Source organism: Pseudorca crassidens, chromosome 5 (genome assembly GCF_039906515.1).
Source record: "Pseudorca crassidens isolate mPseCra1 chromosome 5, mPseCra1.hap1, whole genome shotgun sequence".
NCBI lineage: Eukaryota > Metazoa > Chordata > Mammalia > Artiodactyla > Delphinidae > Pseudorca > Pseudorca crassidens.
In genome coordinates, this window is record NC_090300.1 from 93,960,362 (window position 1) to 93,981,867 (window position 21,506).

General features: G+C 36.9%; 1 protein-coding gene across 1 annotated transcript in view; it reads right to left on the reverse strand.

The window, feature by feature from the left end:
• The window catches only part of TRAT1 (T cell receptor associated transmembrane adaptor 1), a 36,459-nt gene extending 19,139 nt beyond the window's left edge, over nt 1-17,320 (reverse strand). Inside the window, exons 1-2 of the mRNA XM_067737270.1 lie at nt 17,184-17,320; nt 5,036-5,146 (exon numbers count right to left, since the gene is read on the reverse strand). Coding sequence (XP_067593371.1) covers nt 5,036-5,146; nt 17,184-17,190 — 118 coding nt within the window. The 5' untranslated portion in view covers nt 17,191-17,320. The remainder of the gene's footprint in view (nt 1-5,035; nt 5,147-17,183) is intronic.
• Nucleotides 17,321-21,506: the final 4,186 nt, after the last annotated feature.

Genomic DNA, 21,506 nt, shown 5'->3' on the forward strand with positions numbered 1-21,506 from the left:
ACAACTATATAAAGGCTACAATATAATAATGCGATGCTTAGGTGGAATGAAAGGGAACTAAAACAATGTGAAGAAGGAGAAAAGAAGTAATGGGTAAAGGATATTACACATCAAAACCAACTGTATTGAAGAAGCCCCCTGAAAGGGAACCTTAAAAGTTTGAGGTCACCACATCACACTACTCTTAAAATTTAAATGTATAATCTGGAGTGGGACAGTCAGTACTTGCATGGTTTTAGTTTTACAATACTTACCATAAGAAGTGTGATAGAATATGATCTCTTTCAATAGAGGTATAGCAGTCAAAGGTTTAGAGGTTACGGCAAAGGAGAAAGGTCTGCAAGCTCAGGCTCCCGAAAAGAGCTTGCTCTGTCCTCAGGCCTTATAGGTTTATTTAAAAGTAACTGGCATGATTTAAAACCTACTTAAACATTTCAGTTATATTTAATAAAATCAAACACAGTTTTTATTTTATTATAAAGCAGTTATGTTTGCAAGACTCTGTGTGAGAAAAGCTGGGTGAGTTTTCATAATCCTCTCTTGTGATTCAGATATAAACACTGTGGTCAGGTTCATGGTTGAAAGGGTGTGAGCTAACATTTTCTTTTATGTTTCCCCTTTATAGTGTTCACTCTTCCATGTGCGATACATAACAACAAGAAACAAGAACACATGGTTTGAACTCCATAATACAAATTTTATGATACATTTTTAATGTGAAATATGTGGCATAATTTTCTAGCAAATAGGAGATACACTGATAGGACTTTGATGTATGAGCAAACCATGCAGTTCTTTATCCTTCTCAAAACAGAGAGGAAAGCTTAGATAATATTTTGGGGACTTAAAGGAAGAAAAAGTGAATGCATTCCTATCAGGAAAAGAAATAAATATAATCCTAGTAAAGAACAGATTTGGACAAAGAATCACATACAAATGAAAGATTTATTTGGGGGGAAGGAGGACTCCATTTCAAAGCTTCTACCTAGCCCTGCTACAGAAAACATCAAGGAGTGGCTTATCTTGTCTATCTGATTGAATGTGTAGATACTGCACTGTTGCTGGGATAGAGATTTTCTTTTTTCAGCTATTTAATACACCTGCAAAACTTACTCACTAACTGTTTGCCAAGGTGGAGTCATATCTTGCAAGTTTCTTAGCCACAAAGAATAGCACAAAGATGTAGAAATAAAAAGCTATATAAGGCCAGATGCAGGGGCATTGTGTACACAGACCAAGGGGCAGAAAAACTGGCTAATATGATGCAATCTCTTCTAGTCTGTCTGTCCAGGAGAAACAAAACAGTGAGGAGTCTTCAGCAGGACTGAAAAGGAGTCAAACAGTTTGCAGAGCTAATCCCAAATCCACTTGGAATCTCTGGGTGAGCAAGAAAGACAGTGCTGTTTGCTTATATGAGGTAGAAAGGATGGGTCATTAGTAATACTTGAGTGGTTGGGAATGGACTGCAGAGAGAAAAAGGGAGATGGGATAAGAACAAAGGGCCTTATCTGGCAACAACAAACACTGTTCCAAGGCTAATCTTAAATTTGCACGTCTATAAAGTGCAAGACCCAGGGTAATGTGCTCCGCCTAAGGAGTAAAGATCGAGTGAAGTCTCAGTCTTTTTTTGTTTTTTTTCTGGATCCATGAGCTTGGGGGTGAGCCTACCCATGACCCAACCCAAGTCCCGGTGGTGGAAGTGGGTGGTACCATAATTCCTAGCAGATTGCAGGTCTAGGGTATTCAGGGTGGGGTGGGGTGTGGGGGAAAGAGGGTGTCCTAAAAGGATGGGAAGGTGCACATGAGGGTATGAGATAACACTCCATCCCTATACTTGACCCAGTGCTGAAAATTGTGACTCCCCTGCTGGACACTTCACCCTGCCTGGAGTAGTCAGACAGAGTCTGTGGGACCTGGCTCAGACCTGGGTAAGGGCGTAGTGTCTTTGGCTGGTGGGAGTGATGGCGCAGTGCAGCAGTGAGGGGCCTGAGCATCAGGGGGCTGTGGTGGAGACTGGAGCACTCTGGCATGTCTCCACTCCCCTCTCTCTAGGTGTCTTTTTCTCCCCCTCCCACTGGCGTCTCTGTCTTTTTCACCATCCTTAGAAAGGGAGAGGCAGGGCTCTGCTGCAGGGCAATCCACTGGGCTCATATGCATCTGTAGGGCATAAGATCACCATGAAGGAGTCGGTGAGGGTACAGAAAAGGGATGTGTTCGAGAAGTCTTTAGCTCTTTACTGCTCAGATAAATTAATTGGAGACAGACTAATATTTAGAACCAACTCCATGGAAGCCTACAGAAAACTCTCTAAAATGAACCTGTATGTTCACAGACTTGAACACAACCGTTATCACTAAAACTCAGGTTATCGTACAGACATGTTAAATAATAAAGAGACGGGGGCAGGAAATGGGATGAGAGCTGGAGAGGGCTTAGAGAGTTTAAGGATGGTGGGAGGGGTGAAAAAGCCAGAGAAACTAATGTTCACTGAAATAACAGACATTAAAATTAAATGAAGCCATAGTAAACCTCTAACAAACATTTGTGGAAGGAGTGAAAGAAGGAAGCACCCGGGCCACCAGGAACAGTGACGTGGGCTGTACCCTGTCCAGGACCCACCTACTAAATCCTCAGCCCTGTGCTAAGGTATCTGCATACTTCTCACAAGAACTCCATGGTCTAGATAGTATTTTCCACATTTTGTAGATAAGGAATCTGAGAGTCAGAGAAGTTACGTTCCTCAGACAAGTTCTCCCAGGTAGATATTGAAAACAGAGTTCTAGTACAGGTCAGCTTGACTTCAAAAGCCGTGATTTTAAAAACAATTGAGGGAACTGAAATTGATTTTTAAAAGTACATCAATAAATGTCATTCACAATTTCCTGTTTTTTTTTAAGCGTTCTTTCCCACTCTGTTGATTTTAGGCAATAGAGTCACGTATAGCATGCCTGGGTTTGTACAATTAGAAAGAAGAAGAAAAAAAATCTGCCTTTGTAAAAAAAGAAAAGCCCACTTTTTTTTAGTTAGGCAACTGTCTTTTAACAGTGGTCAACTAATCATCACAAGCAAATAACTCCCCCCAAAAGTTTGTATGGTAGCAAAACGGTATGAATATGGGTAAATAAATTCCAATACACAAACAACCAAAAATGAGAATTGGAAAACCTATTCACCTTGTGTTGTAATAGACTGGTACAGCCAAATAGTTCTGGGCAGAAGTAATAGGTCAGTAAAATTAGACCAGCCCTGGTCTTGATCACATTGATAAAAAGTGATTCTAAACATACATATTCCCCACAATTCAGTGCAATCATAGGGCTGAAAAAAAGGACTATTTAGGTTGAAAGTAAATAGGTCAAATTTGCTAAATAAAATTTAAGTTAAACAGTTGGGTTTACATTAAACACATAAAACCGCTTGTTCCCTGGCCTCATACACATCTCCAGAGGATTTCGGCCGGAATCAAGCAAGAGTGAAGTACTGGCTCAGATAAATTCTTGTCCTGGTTCCCACCTTAAATTATTTCATCTCTTACAGCTCTCAGTTCACCTTTTACTAATTCAGGTGACAATATTATCTGCATTCATAAAATACTTCCATAAAATAATTGAAATGTAGTCATCTTAAGCTATTATACAAAGAAAAGTGCTACTCTTAGCTCTCTTCTTTCTATAAAGGAAGGAAACTTTTTAGAAAATGTCTGATGGGTCATCTTGCACTGACATATAAAGTTTGTTAGTCTGAAAAATATTTGAAAATAAAAAATAACTACTGAAATCATTGCTAATGAAAATGTGTTGCTTACCTGGAATTTCATCTTTCGCATAGAAATGATATAATAGAGAGCCTAAACGAGTGCTGGGTTTCTGGCTGAGGACGTTTGGTCAACAGTGTAAAAGTAGCATGTGCTGGTGGAAACTGTTTTAAACAGATAATTAGAAAAACTGAGCACTTATCCTTGATTTTGGTATTGAATAGATGTGAGACCTCAGCCATGTCACTTCATTTGCTAGTGACTCTCATCTTTGTTTTTCAAATCTGTATGACAATAATGCCTTCTTCATACCTTACATTAGCATTATCAACACTTAAGACACTCTTAAGCGGATCAAGGACTCTCTCTGGAATCTGACCATTGTTCTAATTTAACTTCATGTACTTTTACTTGGACACATGTACTTAACTTAGTTTTGTTCACTTTGCTTTATTTATTTTCATCTGTTTAAAGAAAATGTATTTACCTTTTCTTTTCTATTTGTTTACCACTTAAATGTCCTGCCCCCAAGAGTTTTTTGGTTCTAGAATATTAAGAGCACTCCAAGAAATAGCTGAACTTTCATTCCTCCATTCACCCGTCATTGTGTTCAGCATACATACCTATGTTGAGTGCCTACAGTGTGCAAACATTGTGCCACTTGATGCGCACCACACTAATTCAATCATGGCACAAGAGGGTGAAAGCCACGTGGTTAATACTTCTGCCCAGCTTAATGGAAAGAAAAGCTGTCGGTGGCAGATCCTAGACTCTGGGAGTGTTTGATAAAAAGCCCGTGGTTCAGTCTATTGCTTTTCCAGTTCCCTTCTGATCCCAACCAAGCCTGCTGCACTCTAGAGGCCGACCGTTGCTGAGAAGTTTGAATAGACTCGTGTGGAACCTTAAAGACCTAGTCTTCACTCTTCTCATCACACACCAGAAAGAACCTTTACAGATGCTCCAGAATAGGCTACAATTTCATGAGTTGTTCAACTGGAGGAGGAAGATGGAAAAATACATTTTCCCAGGATAATCCCTTCCTACGCTGTACCCTCTAGTAGAGATAAAGCTAAAATTGGGAGTCTGTTTACATTTCTAACATGATTACATGTTTAAATTAAGAGAGCCCTCAGCGTGAAAAAAAAGTACCAGATAGATTTTCTACAGATAAAAATATCTTACTGAATAACATTTCATAAAATCATCTTATTCTGTAGGTTTTCCAGTGACTCAGTATCCACTCAAGCAGGTTTCATATGGCTATTTCTGAAAGTGTCTTACCTTGTCGCTGCTTTTCCACATAGTGGGAAATGTTGAAGATAAGCGATATAGTCAGAGCTAAACCCAAGAAGGCTAGAATTGCCCAGACATAAAACTGGCATTCAGAGTTTTCTGTGAACAGAAGAAAACACACGCTTAGTATAGTAGCTGCGTACTCATTTGTTTTGAGCTAGGTATTCCCACAATTAAAACCACTGTGTTTATTCACAACAAAGGACAAATCTCTGTCAAGAAATTAGTTAGCATTGACAGCCAAAGGCTTTTTACAGATTTCAAAATGGGTATTCAAATTCCCACCTGGGTAAAAGGAAGCAAGTGTCCCACATTCTTAGTAAAGATGAAATGGAAGACATTTTTAGTCTAGCTACTAAGATTTGACAAATAGTGACAGGTTATAAAAACTTTGGTTCAAAATTAAGAACTTCCATATTATGCAGTCATAATAGGCTATACTTTTCCCGTTTCTTTAATCCTTTGTCTGTAGTCATATTGATTCCATGCTTTCATTATTATGGAGAATCACTTATCACTTTCTACTAATCCCAGTACTGTAGGACACTGTGTGTTGGGATAAAACAATAATACTGGAATAATAGTAACCCAGTTTTGTCAAGACTGGCCATAAGGAGTTTTCTCATACTATTTAGAGCTCCATGAGCAGATAATGGAGGGTTGATTCTGCTCTTCCCCTCTGCGAAGGCCTCTTTTTTCATTCCTGAGCTGTAAAGGGGGTTTTGTGGGATATTGCCTGTCAGTTGCCCTTGATTATCTGTGGCAATCTTTACACATACATGAGTGACTACTAAGATAATTAGCCTAATTACAAATATATTTGTAAATATATTATAAAATATGAGATATAGTTACATACATATATAAAATTCGGCTAATTATCTTAGTAGTCATGTACCCATGTGAATACTGACCCCAGAAAAATAACTTGTGATTGTATAATACTATATATTTATGTATTCAGTCAGTATCTCTTCTGTGCCAGGAACTATGCTCTATATTAGGGAATCAAAGGTAAAGAAAACAGAATCTTTGCCCTCAAGGAACTCTGTTTAGTTGGGGATGTGAATATGTGAGCATATAATTAGAAATGCAATGTGAAAATAGCTACAACAGAGATTATGTTCCTTCATAGTCCCAACTCTCTCTCTGTGGCTGCCTAGAACATTTTAAGCCCTTTCAAAGAAATCCAAATACGCTAAACATAATAAGCAGAAGAGGCAAAATCTTTAATAGGAGGGAAATTAGCTTTACTTCCCTATAGCCTGTCTTTAAACCATCAAATAAAGACTCCCTAAATCCAGATGTTCTTTGTGTTGCTCTATTTTACTTATTTTCTGAATCTCAGATTTGACGTTTGAGTTGTTAATTTTCTTTGAATTATTAACATTGCAGTGGTTGTTGAACTGCCCTCTATGTATTTGAGTTGCTTTATTTATTTTTTGGCATCATTTATTTTTAAATGAGCATAGTTAGGCATAGTGGTGATTAAATATATAAAATATATATTTATTTATTATATAGATGTACATATACATATATGCATATAATTTGCATATCACTTATTCATCTATACATTGCTTTTGTTTGAACTAGTTTGTGTCTCTTTTAACACCTGTCTACTAATGTCTGCTACCTCCTTAATTTTGTACCATGTGGTTAGATGTTCAAAATACTATATGCTCCACAGAGAATAGGACCATTTCTGCCTTCTACTCTGCTGTGCCAGACATATACTACAGGATTTATAAAAATTTTTCAAGAATTAATAAATGGGAAAAGTTAACTGATAATGGTAGTGAAATGAGTGGTTTTATTTTCTTTCAGGGAATTTTTATATTTCATAAAGTATTAGAAAACTGAGAAGACTTGAGCAGTCTTTTATCTTCTGCAATAGAGCTACCAATTAATTTGGCTAAAAACACTAACATTTGGAGGTGCCTAATTCATTCATCATGAACATAATCCCATAAATACTTATAGAATTCTATAATATAATAAACTATTTAAAATATATTAAAAATTCTAGTTATATGATACTGCACATATTTTTAGATTTGATTTTTAAGTCTAATTGTTTATTTAAAAAACAAGTGCCTGCTGAGTATAAATTTTAAAAATTCCAACCATCAAATATAGAATAACACTTAAGGTCCTCTATTAAAACATAAATGGGACACTAATATTACACTTATTAGCCTTTTTAGAAAAACTTACCACTGTGTTTGGGGGATTTTTACCATGTTAGTATGTTATTTTTAGTGGTTGCATAGAATTTCATAGTGTTACTGTAATATAATTTATATACCCAATTCTCTAAGATGGACATTCTGATTTTTAAAACGTTTTTCTTACAAACAATAACGCAAGAAACTCCATTGGATAGACATTTTCCATGTATGTGGACTTATCTGGAGAAAGTTTCCTGGGAGTAAAATTGCTGGGTTAAAGCAAATTTTTAAGGCAAACTTTCAGAGCTCGATTGTTCCCCACCTCCTGTTGATAATAACCCCTTTCAGGTGGTTGATTTAACTATCATGGTGAACAATCGGGCCAGCAAGCTGTCTCACTTGCCAGATGGGTCTCAGTTTCCCTCTTTGCTGTCACAGTATAGGGTTATTAATTTCTGATTTCTGTTATTAAAGTAATGATTAAATTAATGATTCTATTATTAAAGAGTTTTCTTCTTTTCTTTTCCTTGTGTATGTCCCTTAAGGACCCACAGTCTAGATACAGTTCTAAGTTCATTGACATTTTAAAGCAATTTGAGTGCACACACTATATTTTCTATTGTGGTATGTTACAACTATCATTTTAGGTTATTCACTCAGCCAAATGTAGACTCTCATCACTCACCCTCTACAGTCAGTGTTTGGTGACACTGAAATAAATGAACTTTAATTGCTACAAAGAGGCCAGACTTATTATACACACCATGTATGTTCAAAGTTAAAAACAATTAGTAAACTCAGATAAGCAAAACAAAAAGATAAGAATCAACTCTAATCCTACTATCAAGAGACAATCCCTGTGAACACCTTGGTTAATACAATTCCAAACTTATTATTATCTTCTGAGTAGAAGTTGTTATGGTCGGAGGCATAGGATTTAGTTATACTGACTATACTGTTATTTACATTTCCCCTGATAATTTTATAGCATGAGTCTTTTCCTATAAGCAAAATATTCTTCCATTTCTTTTAGCTGCTGTCTATTCCACTGTATGGATTTTCCATTATTTATTTGTTTGTTTGTTTGTTTATTTATTTATTGCGGTACGTGGGCCTCTCACTGTTGTGGCCTCTCCCGTTGTGGGGCACAGGCTCCGGATGTGCAGGGTCAGTGGCCATGGCTCACGGGCCCAGCCGCTCCGCAGCATGTGGGATCTTCCCGGACCGGGGCACGAACCCGTGTCGCCTGCATCAGCAGGCGGACCCTCAACCACTGTGCCACCAGGGAAGCCCCCATAATTTATTTAATCAATCCCTTATCGTTAGACATTTAAGTTGCTTCTAATTTTTAGTTATATAAGAAATCTTGTGATGACTAGCTTTAGCTAAAACTATACACCCAACCTTAATTTTTTTTAAGGTAAAAATTCCTGAAGGTGAATTGCTGGATCAAAGGACATGCACATCTCAAAGAATTTTGGTGTCTTGAAGGCCAGTATTTTAAAACACAATACTAAGCAGACCCTGCTCAGGTCAATTTGGCCTCTGTTCCTATTAGTTCAGTTGGCCCTGACTTTATGTTGATGGCTCTTTCCATTAATCCTTGCTCCATCAACCACCACTCTTAACCCAGCTACTATCTTTACACACACGATCCCCATACACTCTTCTCCTCCATGGTTTCTGGAGAAAGTTGTCCCTTTGTTTTTTCTTTGGAGCCTGTGACATAGGTCCTTTAGGAGAAGGTACCTGCTCCTATCTCCTCCCTAAACATAGAGGATGTAACACTTTTCTTTCCTTACCGTAAGTAATTTCCACAAAATGTTACTTTAAGTTTCCTGCCTGTCTTTTAGGACTTACCTACTATATCCACCCAATAATATACCATGCTTCAATCATTCTGAAGCACTTGCAATTTTCAGTAGATACCATACTTACCATTTCATGCCTTTATGTCTGTATATTTGCCCCTTTTCCTGAAATACTTTCCCCCTTGGCCATCTGACAAACTCCTAGTCATCCTTCAAAAGTACCTTCTTTCTGAAGCACTCACTCACTAGACTGTGAGCTACCCAAAGGACAGAAAGAATGATTTATTGATCTTTATCTTCATTCTTTAATTTTCTCATTGTACCTATTGTTATGGGTATTCGTTAAGACATACAATGAAATTTGTAGAATAGCATTTCTTACTAATAGATGCTCAATAAATGGTAGCTATTGTTATTATTATTATCTTACTCCCACTACTATTTTGGCAACCTATTCAGCACAAAGTAGGTGCTCACTAAACATGTGCCAACTAAGTAAATGAAGAGTGGATGAAGAAGGATAAATGTAATAACCAGGTCCAACAGAAAGGTTCTGATCAAGTATGACATCTAGACACATCCACAACCCAGGAAAAGACCAAGTGAAGATTCTGCTACATTTGTCTCTAGTACTATTGAGAAAGGACCTATCTATCTCCCAGAAGCTGGGAAACAGATCGCTGTGAGAAGAGTGCTCACTGTAGCTTTGGTGAAACTACTCATCAACCACAACCTAATTCTCTCTGCCCAGAATTTATATTGCCAAAAAAATCTAATGATTATTATTTGTTTCCTAGGAAACTTGATACAAGGAAGTTGGAGCTAACAGCTAGCTACCTGATTAGATTTATAGGGGTGGTGACAACTATAAAGGTAAAATTTTATTTTCTTGTTTAGAAAATCAGTCTTTGGGAAGTTTGATTAGTGTCATTAAAATCTCCAGAAAAAGAAATTTAGAAAATAACACTAGCTGAGCTCTGTTGCAACTCTAGGATGTATATGCTTGCATAAAACTCAGATGCTTGCATAAAACATAAGAGTCAGGGTGAGTAGAAACAATCTCTTCACAGACCACATAATAATTTTGAGAAGCATGAAATGGGGATGTGCTTCCATTCTCTTTTCTTCAGCCTTTACCTTAAAGACCTAATATGTTTGTTTTTACGTATTCAATGCACACTCTTCTACTATGAGAACAGAAAAATGGATGTTTTCCTGTATGCTCTCAACATGGTTCTACCTGCATGAACCAAGAGTAACCTCATGAACTTGTTGTTTTGTCTAGCCATTGTCAGAGAGAATGACTGAAGATTAAGTACTGCACTTAAAACTCAAATTATTGTTTTTGGCAGATGTTCTTTATTATTTCTTTTTATTTTCAGCCTGGAAATTATATACCATAATATAAAGTAGCATAGTATAAGTTATCTAAGAACACAACACATTGACCAAAAAGCTGCACTGCTTAAAATTAAGAATCTGATGGATGTTTGGATAACTTACCTTTAGCCAAATTGGGTGACTTGTAACCTTGCTTTAGAAATAGTCCAGTCTAGAATTATTGCATCAAATCCCCATGACATATTTTAGGAATTTGTTCATTCATTTATACACATGCTTAAGGGGTACAAAACTGATTTTGGGAGGAGATTTTTGACCCTCCCTGTAGGTTTTCCCTGGATCAACCTCTAAATGGTGGCTTCGATGATTTCTGTACTGGGACATGCGCCAGTTATGTTCCCAAGATTTCTTAAGAGAATATCAAACTTGCTTCCATCTCAGCTGATGACCTGCCTAAAATAGCAACAGAGAACTAAACTTCAGGTTGTAGCCAGAAAATAAAAATTAACTCTCTGTCGCTCTTTTTGTTCTCTTCCATTTCTACATTTTCTGTCTTTGTTATCAGAGCAAAATAAAACTCATTTTACGAAAAAGAACCAACTGTATGAGACTTGCTGTTGAATTTATTAATTATAGAGATGCTATGGACTAGAAGATATTGCTTAATACATCACTTGGTATCAGGTATAAGAAGCTGAGGATCTCCTCAAGAACAGGTACATTTTTACTCTTATAATCCATGTGAATATTGTCACTGGTCATCTGTCTGGCCTTGTGTATCATCTGACACACACTCTATCTTAACTAAATCTCTAGGAATTACATGCTACTCATGTTTGTGAACTAATCGTACACCTTGCTCCTTATTTTCTCTTTGTGTTGATTTATTTGGTTGTCCTTTATACTGTTCTGTGTACTTTTAATACCACTCTTTCTGAGGGAAGGGTAAGAGAGCAAATAAATACATAGAAAATTATAACAAATCTCTAGAATTTATTACCCTTGGGAGAACTAGTAAAATCAATCTCCTTCGTACTTAGTTTTTTTCCCTTTCTCACAGCATCTAGTATTTAGTATATACTGTGGTTTGGGTAAATAAAATATAGCACAGTATAAAAAGGTGTACTTCAGGGCTTCCCTGGTGGTCCAGTGGTTAAGAATCCACCTTCCAATGCAGGGGACGCCGGTTCAATCCCTGGTCAAGGAGCTAAGTTCCCACATGCGGTGGGACAGCTAAGCCTGTGCACCGCAACTACTGAGCCTGCACACTCTAGAGCCCTTGCACCACAACTAAAGAGAAACCCGTGTGCTACAATGAAAGATCTCTCGTGCCGCAGTGAAGATCCCGCATGCCACAACTAAGACCTGACACGGCCAAATAAATAAATAAATATTAAAAAATAAAAAGGTATACTTCAAGGCAGTAAGCAGAAAGCCCTAATTTCATTTAAAAAATTACACTAATTCTAGCTAGAAATTATCCTATCATTCGCAAAAATTATATTTCAATTAGAAATTTTCCTTTCTCCTTTTTAATTAAAGGGTGCACTGAAAAGTTGTATTAGTCCATTAATTGCTACAAGAAGACAATTTTTCTCTCAGCTACAAAGAAATAACCAAACCAATATCACAAGACTACACTTACACTAAAGGCTTTAGGTAAGTCCTAACAATTTTCATGAAATATGTCAGCAACTCCAAGGTAAGAACATGGACTACACCGCACAGTCCTTTAGGGCTGGGTTTTGTCTTTGCTGTAACAGTAAATTTGTTTTACATAATCAATTGGAGGCCTTTTAAAACACAGGCTGAATTCTAACGTGGGGGGTTGGTTTAGCATGGTCTCCAGTGTTCCTCTCTTTTTAGGAGTCTGTGATTCCTTTCTAACCCTTCTGCTTTCCAAGATATTTTTCTTTTGTAATGTGATCTGAGTTACAAATAGGAAGATTTTCATTTAGAAGCTTTGTATTTCATCACATTCTTGGTATCTTTCATAATTTGTTGATTGACAACAATAAATGCCCCCATCTTGATAAACGAAACAAAACACACAGAGATAAGAAGATATTGAATAGCTAAATGATGGAGACTTTCAACTTGAATGGTAGATTTGTGTAAATGTTCACATACACACACTCACACACATACTTTGTACCTCCCCTTACCCAGTTACTCTAGCCCCATGTGGGTATCTATTCAATACAGACAGTCCCTCTTATAATAGTGCATGTGCAAAGTACCTAAAAATTCTTGCCTGACAAATGCTATCTTTAGTATCATTATTCATTAATTGCAATTACTTTCATTTACGTAGCTTTTATCAATTTAAAAAGAACTCCTACACAATTTTAATTTAACTATTTGTACTGTTAAAAAGCCAAAAGCATCAGGAAGTTGTTAGTGAGGCAATGACAGCTAGGAAAACCATGATTTCAGTTTCTAAACAGCTTTCAACTACCAGGGGCTAATAGTAGTAGGTTTAATTATAAGACCTCTGACTCATTTAAAGCCAAAAGTTCTTGGCAGGTGCTGTCTTTGGAATTCACAATTACATGTACTCTGGAAGGAAACCCAGCTAAGCAAATGTAATGTCTTTCTGCTGGCAGGTTTGATTCATACAGGAGCCTTTTCTTAAACAATTAACAATAGAAAAGCAATACATATAATGCCTTAACTATTTCTCCTTCAGAGGATCTGTAACTGAGACAAGTGTGTGAGTTTATAGTATATAGGATATGGCTTCCCTTGATGGTTTCTCTTTCTTGGCTTGTAAACTCTCTCAGAGCAGTGACCATCTCTTCTTTGCATTCCATGAATGTATATATTTATTTTAGGCACCCTAGAAGGTTCAACATGAAAGTTCTGATATTACAATCCCCATGGATTCTACTCATAAAATGAATGTTTCCTACTGTGGTGATCGATTGGTGTCAAACTAGGCACATGCTTGATGACTCTTTGATGTGGCCTGTTGTCACTGTCCACACAGCCTCTGCCACCACTGTCCATCCCCATCATCCCATCAGTAAAAGGCATTAGAGTCATGGACTAATCACTGGAAGAGATTCTCAAATCTAGTCCCAGGCTTTCAAGTAAATAAGATACTGTTTTTTTTTGTTTTTTGGGTTTTTTTTTGCAGTACGCGGGCCTCTCACTGCTGTGGCCTCTCCCGTTGAGGAGCACAGGCTCCGGATGCGCAGGCTCAGCGGCCATGGCTCACGGGCCCAGCCACTCCGCAGCATGTGGGATCTTCCCGGACCGGGGCACGAACCTGTGTCCCCTGCATCAGCAGGCAGACTCTCAACCATTGTGCCACCAGGGAAGCCCTAAGATACTGTTTTTAATGCAAAATTTGAAAACTGCCAAATTTAAATGTGTCTATTGTGAATAGAAGGTTATTTGGGAAGTGAATGATATATGTCAGGGAGGGGCCATGATGGGGAGAGGGACAATGGCGATATGAAGCTTTGGAACATCTGTTTTCAAACAGTATAGGGAAAGAGGAGTGTAGTCACTTACTAGCTGTGTGACTTTCTGCAAAACACTGACCCTCACACTAAGCCAGCTGTAAAACTGGAGTTCAGATCCCCACCTGTGTGACGTGAAGGTCCCCTCTTTCTAGTACATCACGATTCCTCTTAAACAATACTTGCTGAATTTAATGGAGGAAAGTGGACATACAGGAGTGAGATGGAGGGTAGATTTTAAGACAGTATGTTATGATTCCTCCAGTACTAGACTCTGTCTCTTTCATAATTAAACTTGGAATTGGTAAACTTGGGAAATCCTATTGGGATCGAAGTGCTGCTAAATTCCCTGCTGTAGACAAACCTCTCTTTATCTGTATGTAGCTGCTCCATTTTGTGTATGTACTTATTGTTTCCTATTGGAGAAGCACCTTGGTAAGAGCCTCTGAAGATGGCATGGGTGTGTGGAAACTTTCATCCAACAAAATACTGTAACTACTATGTTTCTTTAATGTTTTAAGAAGGCCTGTTAATTTTTTCCCTCTTCTTTTTAATTCAGGAATGCTGAATAAGTTAAATGAAAAAAAATGCCTGGAAAAGGGTCCAGTATTTATTTATGTATTATTAACTAGCAATTTGTGGATATTTATTTCTTACAGCTGTGACCTTTAAGTGGCAAACATTCCTGGGTCAAGTTTTCTTGAAATCGCCTGTCAAATGTTACCTAAATTAAATGATGAAACACTGTCTTTGACCTATTTTTAATTTAAAGAACATCTGAGTTTAAAAGATGATTCATAAATCAGTCCTATCTAGTCTCTAAAAGACAGGCTTTCATTGTTCTCAAAAGGTGAGTGAGGCTTACGGGAAGAGAAAAGTGAGAAAAGACAATGAAAATCCTTTTTTTGAAAAACAGCGAGGTGTAACTAAATTGTGAATCATTGTTTAAATTAATGGTAGCCCAAAGGAGTTGTTTTTGTCTTTGATTTAGCTAATATTGATTTTATGTGAATGCAGAAACACAGTAGAAAGTAGGATGCTGGCACATTTATTGATGCAGTGACTACAAGGCATATAGGTGGGAGAAAAGGAAAGACTTGGGTTTTTCTTTTCATACGTTGTTTTACTCAACTAGGAATAATCTCACTTTTCCATTGTGTTCACACTTATTTTCTTTTTTACTTCACCTATCTAATGTAAAAAATACTATAATCTGAGTCTCTCCTTTCACATTAAGGATTTTTGGTTTTTGGTTTTGTTTCTTGGCTTTTAAGATCTATGAGGCTTTAATGGCAAATACTGTATACATTTTATCTCTTCTGTGGAACCGTAGGTCTTAACTGACAATGGAGGAGCTCCTGTATAGCACCTGAAGGGATCTAAACATAAACTATGAAATACTGTGAAGGAAATTTTATCATCCCTTCCAAATTTAAAATTAATTAATGAGAAATAGTTGAACATCATATTCACTGCCTTCGGCCTTCCCACCCTTGCCAAGTTCCCCATGACTATCATCTCATAGCAATTGTTCATAGTATTGCTAAGTCCATTTCTTGCAGGGCACTAGCAAAACTGGAACAATTGTTTTTTTTCTTTGCTAATATATGTACCTGGAAAAGATAAAGAGAATTGTGAAAACCATACATCAGTTTATGTTCCCTGTGTGATTAATCCAATCAATCAGTTTTAAAATCCATGGAACAAAACACTGGGAAACAAATTCACAGGAATTAAAATATCTATTATCTTTATAAATGGCTTATACATATTGATATTAAAAATACTGTTAGCACAATTATAAGCAAAAATGTAATTAGACAATTCACAAATGACAGAATTATAAAGTTTAAAAACCCATGCAAAAATGTTCATCCTCATTATAATCAAAGTAAAACATATTAAACAATGGGTTAAACATGTTGTGCTTATCAAATTAGTAAAGATTTTTTAAAATGAGACCAGCTTGTTAAGGAGAAACACTCTAGGATGAGAGTGAATTGGCATCAGCCTTGGAAAAGCAATTTGGCAATAAGGAGACTTAAAATGTTCATAACTTCTTATTCAGTAATTCCATGTCTAGAAATCTTTCCTAAGAAAATAACCCTTAATATAGAAAAAGCTATAGAGCTGTTCATCTTTCTGTCATTTAAAATATAAAAAGACTGTATACAACATTAATGTCTAACAATAAACAACTAAGTAAACTATAACACAAAAGATGTCACTTTGTGCATTTATGTAAAACAACTAAGCAGAAGTTATCATAAAAATGGAGATGGTTATGTTAGTGAAAAAAGCTGAACATATGATTTTATTTACATTATTATTTCAGTTATGAAGAGCAAACCATGAAGATATATAGAAGCAAAAGTTGGAAGGAAATACAACATAATATCTTATTTTTCTAAGGTGATGAAAACTATGTAAATTTTTTTTCATATATATTTCACAGTTCTCCCACTTTATATAATAAGCATGTCTTCTCTTATTACAAAAAGATGCTTATTAAGGAAGTTAAAAGTACGTAAAAGAATAAAGGAGGAATGATAGATGATAGTCAATGTGGAGCAGACATTCGGCTAATCAATGTGGATTCAACTCTCATAATCCATTCCACAGGTGATGGGATTTTCACTGGTCTTTGCAAATTGTCATCTCTCTGAAAGTTGATGATTGAATTGATTTCTGGGAAGATAATATAGCGCCTAAATCCAAGGAATTAGAACGTTGTTACTCCTAACCAGCTTTATTTTTTTTAACTTTATATTTTATATTGGAGTATAGTTGATTAACAATGTTGTGTTAGTTTCAGGTGTACAACAAGGTGATTCAGGTATATATGTCTCTATTCTTTTTCAAAATATTTTCCTGATGAGGTTGTTACATAATATTGAGCAGAGTCCCCTGTGCTATACAGTAGGTCCTTGTTGGTTATCCATTTTAAATATAGCAGTGTGTACATGTTAATCCCAGAATGTTGTTACTCCTAACCTGCTTTAGAACTAAACTAAACTAAAGAGGAATATGCATGGTCAACGAAAGTTCCTTTAAAATTAAGTACTTTAAATGGCGTGATTATCAAGGAACAATTACTGAATAGCTACAACCAGCTTTATATTATAAAACACTGTCCAACTTTTTAAGAGAAAGTAGTCAATTTATGCTTATTAATATATTTCAAAATATGTCCTAATTGTGGTAAAAGTTATCCCACATTTAAAAAATAATTCTGTAAAGTAATTTACTTTCCAAACCTTAAGTGTCTTTTTGCTAGAGGCTTGGAAATTATTATGTAAATTCTTAGGCATAGGAATTGAACACAAGAATTTAAAATGCCACTTACCTGGCATGCTTCTTTTCTCAAAAAAATCCTTCTGTAGCCATAGGCAAATGTATGGATTAAAAATGCTCCCACAAACTTTTTTCTAAGTAATGTTGCTCTGTTATGTTAGAAGCAGTGTGGCAGTAAACCTTGTCTTATCTGTACCTCAGTTTTTTCTCTCTTCTGTTTCTTAAAATCTTTTGTGTGTACTTTGTTCAGTTACAAACAGGAAATGTGGTGATGGAGGCTTCTAGAGTTTTGATCTGAAACCAGTAAGCTGTTAAATTTTTTGTGAAACGTGAGAAGAAAAATCCCACAGGCCTCTGTACTCTGCTATTTGAATTTTTATCAGTACCTAAATCTAATTTTAAAACATATAATAAGTCAAGGTATAAATTAGACTAGGAGGGATTCCCCATGTCTCTGGAGAGAATCTGTGGATCTCCTCCCAAGTGAGGTCACATGAAAGCAAAATAAAATATACTAAACTGAGGAGGAAACAGTAAGAAGCCCCCAGGCATGCTCAGCTGTTGATTGTGTTTTCTTTGAGGCATGTCAGAGGAAAGAGAATTAACACTTTTGAACACTTACTGTCTATCAGGTACCTTCTGTACATTATCCCACGAGGAGATAGGATGCCTGCCTTTCCTCCCTCCCCAATCCTTGCTCCAGCCAATGTGAGTCCCTCTGTCCAATCTAGGGTCACGTGGTGACAAGCTCCAGGTCTCTCCCACCCCCGAGTCTCAATATCAGAAGTTCTTAAATGTTAGTGTGCATAAGTATGTTATTTGGCATTCGTTTAATATGCATATTCCTGCGCCCTACTGAATTAGAATATCTGGAGTGGAAATCTGCATTTTCACAATTACCCTTGCTTATTTTAATATAGGTGTTGTGGACAATTTTCTGAGAAACTCACATATATTTTATAGTGAGTAGCATTTTATTTCTAGCCTCAGTCAGATAAAAAATTGTCTTGGTCATATCTATGTATACAGTTTGTATGTATACCTGTTACATACTATGTGCTTATGAATATTTGCTTATGTAACTTCACCAGTTTTCTTTAATTATAGAAGAATGACAAGTCTGAATCCAGTTTATTACAAAAAGAGATGTACTCAAAACTTTAAGAACTCAAACTCTAAAGGAAACTTAAAAATGAGAGGTTTTTTTTTTTTTTTTTACGGTACGCGGGCCTCTCACCGTTGTGTCTTCTCCTGTTGCGGAGCACAGGCTCCGGATGCGCAGGCTCAGCGGCCATGGCTCACGGGCCCAGACGCTCCGCGGCATGTGGGATCTTCCCGGACCGGGGCACGAACCCGGGTCCCCTGCATCGGCAGGCGGACTCTCAACCACTGCGCCACCAGGGAAGCCCAAAATGAGAGTTTTGATGCACAGACTCAGAGCAAAGATACTAGGTGGCTTGCTCTAGCTGATTTCTCTAAGATTCCTGAGGGCAGGCAGAGCACTGATCTTATCCATCATTAACACTCCAGTGTCTAGAATAATGCCTGGCACATTGTGAGTTTCAATAAATATTCTCACAATGATCGAATAAATAAAAGAATGTTAGTTTTCTGCTTTCTCCCTGCTCCATCATAGAAAACAACTCCCTAGTAAATAAAATACAGTGCTTCTCTATTCCTTGGACAGAGTTAAACTAAACACTAACAGATTTTTCCACTTTGATCACTTTCCCCCAAAATAGTTCTTGTGAATCATTGAATCAGAATCCATAAAACTGAAAGAGACCATGAGATTCCCTAGTCTAATCTTCTAAAAAAGCAATTTCAAAATATGTTTCCTAGAACACATTTAGTTCTAGGTCTTTAAGAAACTCTTGGAAAAAAAATACTCCTTCAGAAAATATATTTGGAAAAGTATATTATTTTCACCTCTGTGGTTGCATATTAGTATATTAAAGGCTTAGATAAGTCCTACAAAAAAGGAAACCTGAGAAACTTTCTTACCAGAGCTTTCTCTAAACCTGTTTGTTCAGAGAACTTTTTGTTCAGCTTCCATCTGTTAGCAGGGTGGCAGGTTGTATGAAGCAGGCCTGGATGCCCACAGACCAAGAGCACAAGGGAACAGAAATCTCAGGTTCATTTAGAGACCAGAACACAACAGAGAATCAAAAGGATCCATCCAAGAATTAGATAGAACTCAAGAATGGAGACTGTCGAAGAGCTGACTCCCAGACTTCCAGGGAGGTTTGGACACTTGACACATCAGTTCAAGAGGAGAGGGCCCAGCTGTGTGGTAGTCATGAGGGGTTAACCTTTGGTCCTAAAACAGGATGACTGGCAAGAAGGGTAGAAGCCTCAGGCTCAAAAGGGAACTGCATAGATTACCCAAGCAGGACCTTAGCACAGGGGCAAAGTAGATTCCCATTTTTATCAACTGGGGCATGCAGAGGACATGGGAGAGAGAAAGAGTCTCAAGACTGGAAACTGAGGTGCAGGCATCCCCTTGTTAGAATGAGAACAGTGCAGAGGATGGGAAAGGAAGGTATGAGGATGCCCTCATCTTGGCTGATTCATAAAGCACAATTCTAGAAACAATAAGTGTGTTCAGTAGTTGGCTTTGGATGCAGAGAAGGTCAGACTCAGCAATGACTCAGGTAAAAATGTAGGAATTCTGTGGTTTAGCTCAAGAAGTGTAACTCTCAAGACAGCCCAACAGGGAGAGAGACAAACAGAACCCACTAGTGGGACAATCCCTGAGGATGGCCAAGGTTTGCCTGTCTCAAGTCTGCAGCCTCACACACACAAGTCTGCAGAGATCTGGAGAAGACAAGAGCAGAGGAGACAGGCAGGGACCAAGGAAGGGTATAACCCCCCACTTTGGGTCAATAAGGCAGTCCGTGGTATGTGTTGAGTAATTACCTAATGGCTTAGAAGGGTTAATGTACATGATTACACATAATGTGCACGATTGGTATCTCTAAAATAGTCAAACTTAGGTTGATAAATCTGAACCTCTTCACAATTTCTAATAATTATAATGTTCTTGAAAAGTGATCTGCATTACAATGTTCCCCATGCCATAGATTTATACACTCAGGAGATAGAACAAGATTGTCCAGGGTCACAGAGAAAGTTCATGTCTGTGCATTAGATAGCTCCACAGATGTTTGAAATTTGCCAGGGGAAAAAGTGATAGCTTTTCATTAAATATAGATGGCTGAACACATGAAGACGTTATCAGAATATAAAAACACCTACGGATATATGTTCGTTATGGAATATATTAGTGAGTGCATTCAGAGATTTGAATGATGCCTTCAGGAGTCATGTTCAAATAAAAAATAAACATGAGGCTTCTGTAGTGCTTTTTCATGAGAGGGGTCATCGTAATGAAGTTTAGAAGATAGCTAGACTAAACAGAAACCTCCTGAGAAAACTGAAGAAATTAGAAATGTTGTAGGAAATTTGAGGGAAAGGTATGTGGTTTTGATGGGCACCTGTCAAGAAATGAGGATTTTAAGGCCAACAAAATTGACGTTTTGTTGCCAAAAGAAACTAGAAAGCGTTATCAAAATGGCAGCCACCATTCAGAGCTTCCACACTCAGAAAAATGCGTCACAGAGTATAAAAAGAGGCCCAGTTTCCAACCTCTTTTTTATGGTTATCTATTAGCTTTCTAATTAATCTTTATCACCATAGTGTATTTATTTATATCTGTATATACACACAGATATACAGACACACACACATAAATTTTAAGTCTAAGGAATTCCAAAGTAGTAAGAGTAGGCAGGGGATTACCTGGGACTTCGACATTACATTTTATATATTTATCTATTGTTTAAACTTATTTACAGTAACTTGTACTACTTTTATAGTTGGAATAAAGAACGCTTTCTTATTTTAAAGACTCTTGAAAATACCTTTATTTTATAGAAACAGAATTTATCTCTCTGGGTGATTTTTTTCTTTATTCTGGTAAATCATTCTTTGGTAAGACTGAAGCTAGTACAAAGTAAGCAAACAACTTTATGAAAGACGAGAGGGAAGGGGCCCCTGTGCTTCTAATTATGCTGTTTTAAAATGTGAAATTATTCAGAATTAATTATAGTGTTACAGTTGCATCTAATCAGACTATATTGATGATTCGTATTTTCATCGAGTTTACACTATAAGATCCTCCAGAAAACGTAATTATCCAGACAGAAAAGAAAAAAGTTAAAAGCAATAGAACACTGCATGGATTTGGCATAAGATTTGGCATAAGATTCTCAGATCTTTTTATTACGTTTATTATAGCCAAATAGAACCAGAATTATTAGAAAATCAAACACTGAAATAAAAGAGTGGATAACAAAAATTCAGAAATAAGAGA